This window comes from Pomacea canaliculata, linkage group LG6, assembly GCF_003073045.1.
Source record: "Pomacea canaliculata isolate SZHN2017 linkage group LG6, ASM307304v1, whole genome shotgun sequence".
Taxonomy (NCBI): Eukaryota; Metazoa; Mollusca; class Gastropoda; order Architaenioglossa; family Ampullariidae; genus Pomacea; species Pomacea canaliculata.
Genome location: NC_037595.1, coordinates 21,358,378 through 21,370,020, shown reverse-complemented (window position 1 = coordinate 21,370,020; position 11,643 = coordinate 21,358,378). Strand labels below are relative to the sequence as shown.

The following is an 11,643-nucleotide window of genomic DNA, read 5'->3' as shown; positions in this document are numbered from 1 at the left end:
TCTGTTTCTGTGTAGTTTGACTAAGTTAGACTGAACCAAGTCTTCTCCGCTGGTGTTGTGCAGACTGAGCGAGTAGTTATACCAGTCAAGAGCGTCCGCGTATCTGCCCTTCTAAACAATAATGTTTGAAAGTCATCTTATAACTTAAAAAACTTATTCCACATGCTCAGATTCTGATATTAGCCACAACACAAAGCTAAGAAAGCATTCAAATATACCTCGTATGCTTGGGCTGCTTGGTCCCAGTATAAGATATGAAACTTTTTTCTTGTGGGGGCGTCCAGCGCTTCTTTCGAGGTGTGTGCTGGTCATCAAGGACACACACACACACGTGCGCACGTCACACTTTTTACAATTATTGAATTCTGTCCACATGACTTACGGAAAATGCATTAATGCTTTTATCTACTGTCCTTATCTCTCTGTTATCTATAATGATGGTTGAATCAGAGTGAGATGTCATAAAGTATTTTTAATTGTTATAAACTGTCCAGATCTGCTGTCTCCTTCAGAATTTTGCAACACATGTAAATTATCTATAGTCAAGATATTATGTCCACTTGGCACATGTTGGTACTGAGCATGAAAGACACGACAAGAGTCAAATCTTCATGAAATAAAATGACACTAACTGAACATATTTCCAAAAACGGTCGGATGGAAGTGAGTGTAATCGTATTTATATTTTAATTATGTTTTAGGCTTTGCTGGAAAATTTGAATTCATGCAGTTAGTTCTTAGCAGCCTTGAAATAAATTTAGTATCAACCGACAACTTTGGCAATGAAACAGAAACAATATAGTGTATATAACTATGATCAGTAATGCAGCTTACTGTTAGTTTAGAAGATTGCTACACCCCGCACAATTTTGATATTGTTTAAACATAATAAGTGCGTAGCTTCAAAAGCAATGTTGATCGTAAGTACGGAAGAAGTTCAAATACCAGCTATGATGCTGTCTCTAGCGAACAATTTGGCGTCGTTAACACTGAACCTTAAAATGAGCATGAGATAAGCTACTTTCAAGTGTCCGTACTCCGGACTGTTCTGATATCGCAGAAGAGCAGTTTCAGAGAAGGGACACCCCTCCAAGTCTCTGCAAAAGAACAACAACAGCAATAAAACTAACCTTGTAGACGCATCGAAATTTGTAAAGTCTGCAAAATTTTATTAAGACCTATTGAGAAAATTAAGGGCTATCCAAGAAAAGCTGTCAGACCTTATGAATCAGTAAATCAATACGCAAATTAAACATTACGCGAAAGCCTAAAACTCTTGCTCAAATTAACAGCAGACATGTTCCTCTTATCCATGTGAGAAAATTGTAGTACAGATAAAATTTTACAAAGCTGACATGGTAGAAACAATGTTAGGTCTGAAAATGCTTTCGATCATAAGAGCCTGCTCTTGAGATTCTCGCCTAAGGTTGTGCTAAGGGTGATCCCAAACTGCCTGTTCCCCATGGCTGAGGAGCCATGGCTAGTTGAAAAGCAGGTCGGTTTCGAAGCGCTTGTCACTTTCGACCGAGTTTGGGGTGAGGCCACATAATTTCTAGGTTTCCGCTCACTTATTTTATTATTTGCAAACAACACTCCAATTCAAATATATGTGTAGTAATTTTGCTGCATATATACAGATGGACGCTGACATCGTGTCTTCCTGCAGTAAAGTCAAGCGAGAAAGCACAAACTGATGTCGCAGACCAAATTTTCTTTTGAAACAATACTACTTACGCACTGTATTGCTGAAGTAGAAGGAGAAGGTTATGACAGATGTCTATGCTGCACTCACTATGTTGAAGTAGTTCATTTACACCTGTGATATTTCAGACAGATATCTTAGTATAGCACCAGGGGTAGGTGCGTAAGTGTTGGAAGCTCCTTTTCTGTTCATAAAAGTGCTTCATGCCTATCATTAACACTGGTGAAAGAGTGGATTGGTTGTCTTTTTAATAAACTGAAAATATTTCACTCAAAACTTGAGTAACAGTGTGCTGCTATTTATTGTAATATCCTGTGTATTAAAGCCTTCTGAACAAAACTCGTTGTACAAATATAAATGAACCCCCCCCCCAAAAAAAAAAAAGCCTGTTACGATAACTTCTTATAACAATACTGATGAGTATCCATGCAATTTAAAACTTTTCTTGGTACTAAGGATCTTATAAATGTTCTTTTAAAAAGCATTCTGAAACATATGACTTGTCTTTACTACTATTGTTAATAATAGAATAAGCAGACGGAAATGAAGTCACAAGATGTTTAATTGGACTTCCTTATGTTTGCTAAGAGAACATTTTTTAGCACCAATAGCATCTGGAAATCAAAGAATAATTAACAATACATTCATCGGTCAGCTGGACAACGTTCATCTCACCAGCTTTGATAACTGATTGGTCCTTCTTAGACTCAAGAAGAATGTGTATCCATAAGAACAGTCCTGCAGGATGCTGAAACTCCTGTCAGATATAATACCGACAGAAATTTTTCTCAATCATATGGTCAATGAAATGATTTTTTTATGAATGACGGATTCAATTCACAGTATTTTTATTCTTCTGTTGACCAAACTATAGCAGGGTTAAAAGTTGTCTGACCTCACTGATAACAAGAACCTTCTAAGGGCCTTTTAAAGAACTGCTAACCTATTATAAAAAAAAAAGACTATTCAAGGACATTTTTATAACATGCAAACAACTAACTGCAAATCATCTGTCACTCATATTTTACTTTTTATTACAGATTTATATATTAAACAAGGCAGATATAACCCTAGGGCACAGCTGGTTTTTATTTTATCGGGACTGCATATAGGTTTCAGATGTAGGTTTCAGCTCTATGGTACTTCTCATTCTTCCCATATCTTTGTGTTTTCATGCGCGTTTTCAGCGATGATAGCACTACTCAAAGATACACTGCAAACTCCACATAGCATTTTTGTCCTACAATATCCAGTCTTTGTAAATTATTAATTTTTAATGTATTTTTTAGTTTTGTTAACCATCTATGTTTGAAACTGCACATTTCAGCTTTCCAGACATGATGACGTCGTTTATTGCCTTAAAACTTGCATAAAATTTTCACGAGATTTTAAAGTTAAAAGATGATCGCCTATCCCCGTTGTCCTTGCACTCAAATCAAACTTGTTCTATATGAATGTGTTCCTTGGGAAATCTAATCTTGTCAAATCTAGACACCACACCGCTTTTTTTTTCTTGATGTGGAAAGTTCATAAAATGTGGGGAACTCTTAAAGTAAAAAAAAAAGAATCTAACTGAATATTTTGACAATACATATAATATATTTAATGATATGATATATATATATAGTTAGATGGGCAAAGGAAGCAGACATGGAGGTGTAATCTGTTTGGCCTCAGGCAAACGATAGAATCAGTATGAGGAAATCTTACTTCACTTCGGCATTGATCATGTCATTCTCTAACTGCGCTGTGTAGTAAATCGAAACCAAAGATGAAATCACAAAGCAGAAAGAAGTGTAAGTAAAGATTTTTATATGATTAATATTTTTTCATTGTTTGAGTTCTCACGGTGTTCGCCAAAGTGACAGCGCTGAGAGCCTTTTCCAGATAGCCTGTGTCTTTCCCGTCTAAGTAGGCAGTTGCCAGTAATCTCAGGGTTTTAGCCTGAAACACGCACAGCTAAAGTCAACTAATGTCAATTAGTGATTGTTCACATTCACATTTCCATTTAATTACCTTAAACATTAAGTACAGAGATTTAAACGTAGAAAAACAAACGTTGACTGCTTATCAAAGTGCAGATATAGGAAAACACATAGGAATAAAAATATTTGAAAAACTTTAAAATTTTGATTGCTGTAATTCCTGTCAGCTAAAGTTTTGTCTTAGTCTGGGTTTCAGGTGCAAAACAATTTCTTGTACTTTTAGCAAATCAGATAAACATGAAGAGACCCCTTTTGTTAAGAGTAAGATTTTTTTTTATGGTTTTAGTCAAGGCTTAAAATTCAAAAGCTCACAGAGACATTAGTATACCACAAACATTAAAAATCATATACTAAGTAAAAATAAAGGATAACAATATTTTAATAGTAAATGAATGAAAAGATGTATGCCTTGGCCCTGTTGGACATTCCCGAAGTTTTTCCCAGGTCATAGCTCTCTCTTAACCAGAAGATGCAGTGCAGATAATCGTTCTTTTCATAAGCGCTTACTCCAAAGTTGTAACACAAGTATCCAAGATACATTGCCTGTGACTAAATAAAATTTAGGGTCTTTATTAGCTCAAATTCGGTCTAAACGAAAATATAAAAGGTACAACAGTGAAATGAATTATAGAAATCGGGACTGTTTTTATCTGATTGCTTACGTTTTTGCTTTATTCGATATAAATAAAATTTAAGAGCATGTAGATCTTTAAAAAAATGGATTTATCCATAGCTTTAAAATTGATTTATTTGTAGCCAAAGTAATGTGGAATGAAAATAGAACCGAACAGGGGTAACAAGACACTACGCTATAAAAATGTTACGTAGCAGCCTTTACCAGAACTGACCTCTTTTAGGTGCCCGAAAAGAAGATCTTTGGCTCTGTAGACACACTGCATAGCTTCTTCCTGCCTATCCTGTCCACAGTACTGAAATACCGATCACTTGCATTCATTTTTCTTAATATTACTAAAAGCAATACCAAACAGGTTACTCAAATATCAACAGACCACTCTTCCCATATCTGTATGACTGTATCACACTCTAATATATATCTATGCATGCCATTACATACATAACAGTCCCATCATAGAAAACGCAGTGTTAAAAACAAGCACAAAACTGCAATATAGCAGAAAGATAACAGTTTTGCATAAGCGTTTTGGCTCACATGTGCCACAAACATGAAACTAAAAAAAGAGGAAAGTTCCAGCAAAGTGATTCCAGTCTCAAAATATTTCATTAAAGGTCAAATTACAAGTGTTCCAAAAACTGTATATGTTGCGATTGCCACCACCACCACCACCTCCACCACTAATATTACCACTGATACTACTACAACTACAAATTAAAGTCAAAGAAGAAAGCCAGAAACAGATAATTTGGTGGATCTTAGCTGTAGTGACTGCATATATTCTAATGCCATTTACCTTTCAATATGAGAACACACTGAGCTCTGTTTTGAGACCATTATCATTATTATTTTGTGAGAGTATATTTTATCTTTGTAAAGTGCTTAGATCTAGCCTTTGATAGTGAGATAAAGTGCTATATAAATTCACTTTATTATTAAAAGAAGAATAAAATACTAACATGCACATCTAATAGCAGAATCTGCTGGTATATAGCTTAACACTCACCACCTCTGCCCAGTAGGTAAGAATCTTAAAGCAATCTCTTCCAGAGAAGGCTTATCCTGTGTTGTACCAGACTGATTGTCCATATTTGGAGAATCTCTGTTTGCCCTCTCTACTAGCCCACTTTTCAAGGTCTGGGTCATCTGTTGGAAGTTGAATTCTGCTTTCAAAAATGATGAAGGGCTTATTGTGTTACATTACTTCCATGTCTGCTATAATTAGCTTTTTTGTTTACTTGATAGTTGATTTCAAATATTTATTACTAAGATTTAGTTAAAACTGACATAAGTTTCGCAATGTAAACAAGCCCTGATGAATAAATGTGATGTAGTGTCACAGCTTGTGCACGTTGTTTGCATGAGGCCAAACTCTTTTTGTATGTGTAATGTTGAAAATATCTTAAACACTTGATGAAAGATGTTTTAGGCTTTGACGTATGCCCCAAAAATTCTCCAAGACAAATGACCTTTTAGGTTTTTTTTCTACTAACATGTGACATGGAAAATGGATCAATTCTAAATATTTCATCAGCAATACTTTTTTATTTTACAGTAATCCTCTACTTAAATATAGTTTTTTTCATTCTTTCTTTCACCCAAAATATTTATGACAAGGAAAGAGTATATCCTACCTGATTCAACATGATAAGTATACTTTCTGCCTTGTCAAATTGTTTACAGTCTGCACACAAAAAGACACAAAACTTACATTCCAGGATTTGCAAACTAGCAACACCCTGTATTTCAACAGACGTATTGTTTTGACCTTTTATGACCTTCCTCTCCGTCTTTTTTGTTGTTGTTATTGTTGTTGTTATCTTACTCTTCTACCACCAACCGACATTCTTTTGAGCTCTCAATCTATTAGCAAGCAAACTAATTAATCAGTGAAACGAATCTTGTTTTAATAAAGGAAAACAAAGTTAAATAAGACATACCGATCCAGGCTCGAGATGTTTTCAAACCCATCTGCGACAAGTAAACATTAACCACTTGTTATGTACATCTTCTAATATGTCTGAGAGATTTTCTCTTTAGTACCATTAAGATACCAAACACAAATAAGGGCTTATAATTCTGAGAGGTCTTTGACTAAATGTATTTACTAACAATAGGAAACAAAGAACAGCTAGTTCCCTACAATTATTATAAATATACCTATCCATATAATAAGTTTAAACTTGTTTTTAAGTTCTTAAAGAAAGCTTTTAAGTTCTTAAAGAAAGTTTTTAAGTATTATCAGCAAATCAATTTATATAAGGGAGCTGGTAAGTCACATATTTATAGTTTACACTACAAGAGTTAGAATCGTTAATGGTGCAAACAAACATTCTTTTACAAGCAAAACAAAACTGAATTGAATGCTGTCTTGAACAAGATTGAAACAACTTTGTTATACCAAAATCAGTTTGCGGAGTGCTGTTTCGTCCCTTGAAGAACTACAGGAAAAAATCGATATCTTGAAAGCCACGTGCCTCACTGAAAAACAAATCCCCAAAATACCAAACCATTTTGTTTACGTGGCCTTTACATGTACACGATTATGTGTTTTAGAGTGTGTCAAAAAAGGTGCGCACATGCACACGCACGCACGCACACATATATATGAGAGAAGAGTGAAAGAATGAAAAGCATCACACTGATTGCCTATTTTATATTGTATGTCTATTACTTTCACAATTATTATTATTATATTGAGTGAGTACTACTGGCTATGCAAATTAGCATGAAAACCCAATACACAGAACGCCTACATTTGGCGATGGTAGCATTCGGCACGGTTCCTTTTGTTTTGAGTAAAACCGTCTTGTTCCACAGCAAGACAGCTGAGTTCTCGAGCTGCACAAGACACACAGAAATACGTCGATAGAACCAAACAGATCACTTTTCCAACTATTCCTTGCTCTCACGATCCTCTCTCTTTCTGACCTTTCTTTCTCTCTCTCTCTCACTCACACGCACAACCTATAGGTTGTTGAAATACTGGGGACAGTAATGATATATATGCTTGCGTGGTCATTCGTATAGTGAGTACATGTGCTAGCATGTCTGAGTGTTGCACCTGGTCATTAGATACTGTTGTTGCATATCCTTACTGAGGGCATCATGGCACTACTGTCATCACAGATGCTGATATCAAAATCGGAGACTCTCTGTAATGTCTTCTCCAATAACTCTTCAAAATTTACAAGACAGTGGCTCCCATCCTTACACAGATCGGTCACTAATGCTGAAAATGAGTGGAAGAGAGCTCAAAGCACGAAAGACTGCAAAAACGAACCGACGGTTAACCATGCAACAAACACAAGCAGCAGCTAACAAATGCATATATTACTTTTTCTCCGTACCGGTGTCATCAGAAAGTAAGAATCATGGCATGCTACATCAATGAATTTCATTTATAAATTATCATATTAGCACTTTTCTATGTAATGAAATTTTGCCATTTAATAACAGTGGCTACTATCTCAGAATCTTCCTCAAGCTGCAAAAGGGTGATGGATTTTGGCTCAGTTGGAAAAAAATCAGTTCATGCTCAGATTTTCCTTGTTACCTTGGAGCTGGGCTGCAGTGTCGCTCAAAACTGTAGCCACCATTTCGATGATCCTAAAATCCGAAGCATGGATAAAATTAGAAGAGAGAGAGCCTGGAATATTCAGCTCTTACAATTCCAAGCAATCTTCAAAATGTAGACAATTATACATACATAATTATGTACAGATTTTCTAGGTCTGTGGAAAGGTATAGTTCATTTATCTTTCTCGACTACTATTTTAAATTTTATTTCTTTCTTAAATTGGATTTGAAACAGTGCACATAGCAAATTTAACTTCTGTCTTATCTAATAATCTAAAACTCACAAATTTCGAAGCAAATTTGTTTGATAATTTAAGCCACCTCTTATTTCAACGTTGTCAGCGTTGTCCAAAACGTTGTCGTGACCGCTACCCGCTTGGAGGCGAGGTACGTCTGCTTTTGAGGCAAGATTGGGAGCCTGCGCATGCGCCAGTCGTCTGCACGCGCGCGTAGTTTCAAAACATCAGAGCGGGATCTGAAATCGCACGGCAAACTTGCATCGCAAAATTGTGGCGTAATTTCATTTCAGTATCAGTAATGCGGATACTTTTAACGATTTTGAACAGAGAAAGCACATCTTGGCTGAAGTTTGATCGCTTAAATAGTCCTTCATACTGAGAATATAATTGTAATATTGATTTGGAATGAATTCAGAAGACAGAATCTCCGACGGTGATTTACACATCGTGCCGAGTTTAGGGAGTGTTCTACAGCATTCTGGCAACAGCATAGGCCTTGGCAACAAAAACAACACATCTCTGTATGGAATGAATTCGTGGCCTTCACCAGTTACGGACGGTTGTTTGTTGACAAACAGCCATGATCGTTCGACACATTCAGATTTAAATAACTCAAATGAAGCAGACATTGACGAACTCGACGATATGCTCTGCCGTTTTGGTGAGTTCCAGGATTGGAGGGAGAATGTGTGTATAACAGTAAGCACATAGAAAGATAATGTTATTAACTTGTGTTACTTTATCTGAAAGTTGATAAAAAGATATTCAATTAGTACGATATACGACACCTTGAAAAAAATTCGCACTATTAAAATTAATTTGTTAAAAGTTACGGCATAAGACTAAGGAAGTTTTAGAAAAATTACTTTGCTTTTATGCTTAATCCTTTAGATACATTCTTCCGCGAGAAACTCAACACAGAGCTGCAATCCCATCAGGAATTTATGCATGGGTTGTTGTCAGAGCAACAGATTCACCTTCGGCAGATTTTACGTTTTAATTTAAACGTTTTGCCATCATATGAGACAGGCCAACAGGTTGGTTTTGACAGCAGACAGCAAATGTTTGTTGCACATTATAAACAGTCTGAGATGCAATACATGCCTGTCATAAAAGATAAATACTTCCAAGAAGAAAAAAAAAAAAGAAAACTGTGATTGTCATTGTTTTCATTAAGCAAGTTTATTGAATCATCTTTTTCCTTACAAGATATACCAAGCTTAGAAAATCATATTTAAACAGTTTCTGAATTAGAAAAATTTGCATGAATAATTTGTTTGCATGGTTTTTGCATTTGTATTAGCTTTTCATTGCAATAACATGTGGCATAATTTTGATGAAGCGTGAGTGTGAGTAGGTGTTCCCATTTGTTTGTGACAAAGTTAAGAGTACATGTTAAAAATAATGTAGCCTATTATTCCTTTGCAGGTGAATAACAGAAATCAAGAAGGTATCTAAAGTATTGTTCAGTATGTTTTACAAGGTCTATAGTACCAGGTCTAATAAAGTTGACTGATCAGTTGTTAAAATATACTTTTTATTACACCTTACAGTAAAGTCTCACTTTTACAATATAAATTATATGAGTATAGGATTGCGTTGTATGAAAACATTTCCATTTTTTATTTTTAAGTTTCAGATATGACAAAAAATTATGTGGACCTTGAAGAAGCAGAGTAAGTGAATAGTACATCTTATTCAGGGGCAATAACAAAGTATAACATTTCGCTCTTTAAAAAAAGTGGATGTGTTATTTCCCTTGGGCCTTAGAGTTAGGTGTTTGCTCTTAACAAATGAAATTAATTTTCATTTTACAATATCATTCTCTTTCAATGTATTTTATCATCATATGCTACCATAAATTTTTTATTTATATATTGGTCCAATTTCCAGAGGTATGAATTTTTTTTATTGACTACTGCCAGAATGCCTTATTCATATGACCCTGGGGCCACATCTTCAGATATACATGTACACAGAAAGCAAGGACTACTCACAGAACTTCTTTCCTTGTCCTGTCAGGTATCAGCACTTCTGAGTGAAGTGAGATTTTCTTAATTTTCCAGGTATGTTTATAGTTTTGATTGTAAAAGACAAAGTATATTTCTTTTCTTTTAACATTGATTGATAATAATAATCATATCAACATCATCATCATTAGGGGTTTTGGTGGCTGTCCTATCAGCAGTTTATGCTCCAAATATTTTGAGCAATTTTTCTTAAATTACTGGGCTTTTTTAAAAATACACAACTTCAAACAATGTGACTATGCTGTTACTCTGGATATAAAATGTGATGTGCTTTTGCATTCTAAACATCCACCCCATTTTAAAAAAAAACATTTTCTTTAAGTCAGGGTTGGCGCTATCATAAATCCTGAAGCATCTTAAGTACTGTCTTTTGAACTCTGATTCTATTATTTGTAATATTATTGCTCTAATATGACCTGCATGTAAATCTAGACTTCTTTTTGAAAGGCTGTAGATCATGGAAAATTCAGTTGCGAAAAGGTAATATCAATTATGGTTGTTCAGTGTATGAACATCATACAGCACAAAGGACTATCTATTTTCAGGTTGGAAGGGTGATGGTTAGGACATTTTAGGCTTTGTGGAAATCTTTTGTATAATTAATTGTATATTATATAGTCATGGGTTTCATAATGAAGTTTTGGTTGACAGACCAAACATACAATGGTGGCCCCATAAAAATATAACTGAACTGAAAAACAGCACAGTTATACATCTTTGTGGTATGCTGGTATAAACAGGCGAACGATTATGCAGCCTAGGATCGAGCAATAAAGCTATACCAACTGTGTGTAAGTAAAGTATGATAACTGCATAGCAATAAAATCCCTTAAAGATATATCTCTGACAACTAATCTCCCTTGATAAGCAATGCATAACTGTTCATTAATTTAACACTAATCACTATAAATGGGCGGCTGCTATGTTCATATGACAACTACATGTACTTGGAGAGGTAATGCAAGCTTGGCTGGACAAAACAAAACTGAAAGTTATTAAATCTAGTCAGTGTTAAACAGGACAACATTATTGCCGGTGTGGTTATGAAACAAATGACGAGTTTGAAAATAGTTACTACTGACACAGTGCGAAAATATATATTTTACAACAGAAGTGGAGAAAATATTGGATTTATTTCATAACCATCTGTCCAGACCTTTATGCAAAAAGAAATCGCTTCCAAAAATATATGAAAACTCCCACACAAACAGAAACATTTGTTGTAAAGTAGCTGCTATTGTGCGCTATAAATGAATATATTTATCAGCTGTGATTCTGGATATCGGTGTTCCTGTATATGCTTTTGGACAAAATGTCCGTTTTTACGATCGTCTTTTTCCCTTCGTGAACATGATCCCTGAAAGAGCCCCAACACCAGAGCGGAAGTTTTGATTCAGTGTTGCGCAGAGGAGTTGTGCGCATTTGCGCACGCCAGAGGCACATGAATGCAAATCACCCGTGACAACAAGTACGT

General features: G+C 35.3%; 2 protein-coding genes across 5 annotated transcripts; one reads left to right on the top strand and one right to left on the bottom strand.

Moving 5' to 3' along the window:
- Position 1: 1 nt before the first annotated feature.
- Positions 2 to 7,954, bottom strand: LOC112567262 (testis-expressed protein 11-like). 2 transcript variants are annotated; one of them, XM_025243889.1, is made up of 9 exons: positions 7,878 to 7,954; positions 7,420 to 7,553; positions 7,078 to 7,162; positions 6,723 to 6,802; positions 6,262 to 6,292; positions 5,956 to 6,005; positions 5,328 to 5,467; positions 4,536 to 4,616; positions 4,100 to 4,236 (listed from the first exon to the last, which is right to left on the bottom strand). In XM_025243889.1, exons 1-8 carry the CDS (start codon positions 7,918 to 7,920, stop codon positions 4,541 to 4,543), a joined length of 639 nt encoding a protein of 212 aa, XP_025099674.1. In that variant the 5' UTR covers positions 7,921 to 7,954; the 3' UTR covers positions 4,100 to 4,236; positions 4,536 to 4,540. The 2 variants fall into 2 exon arrangements, with proteins under 2 accessions (XP_025099675.1, XP_025099674.1); XM_025243890.1 differs by lacking the exons at positions 5,956 to 6,005; positions 6,262 to 6,292; positions 6,723 to 6,802; ... (1 more) ...; positions 7,420 to 7,553; positions 7,878 to 7,954 and adding exons at positions 2 to 111; positions 946 to 1,097; positions 1,735 to 1,816; positions 2,378 to 2,459; positions 3,551 to 3,646 and having other exon boundaries at positions 4,096 to 4,236; positions 5,328 to 5,463.
- Positions 7,955 to 8,196: 242 nt separating this feature from the next.
- LOC112565984 lies at positions 8,197 to 11,555 on the top strand. Of its 3 annotated transcripts, XM_025241896.1 has the most exons (6): positions 8,197 to 8,800; positions 9,031 to 9,176; positions 9,568 to 9,589; positions 9,773 to 9,815; positions 10,162 to 10,205; positions 11,534 to 11,555. In XM_025241896.1, the coding sequence occupies exons 1-5, from the start codon at positions 8,545 to 8,547 to the stop codon at positions 10,175 to 10,177; spliced, it is 483 nt and encodes a 160-aa protein (XP_025097681.1). In that variant the 5' UTR covers positions 8,197 to 8,544; the 3' UTR covers positions 10,178 to 10,205; positions 11,534 to 11,555. The 3 variants fall into 3 exon arrangements, with proteins under 3 accessions (XP_025097681.1, XP_025097680.1, XP_025097679.1); XM_025241895.1 differs by lacking the exon at positions 11,534 to 11,555 and having other exon boundaries at positions 9,779 to 9,815; positions 10,065 to 10,199; XM_025241894.1 differs by lacking the exon at positions 11,534 to 11,555 and having other exon boundaries at positions 10,065 to 10,199.
- Positions 11,556 to 11,643: the final 88 nt, after the last annotated feature.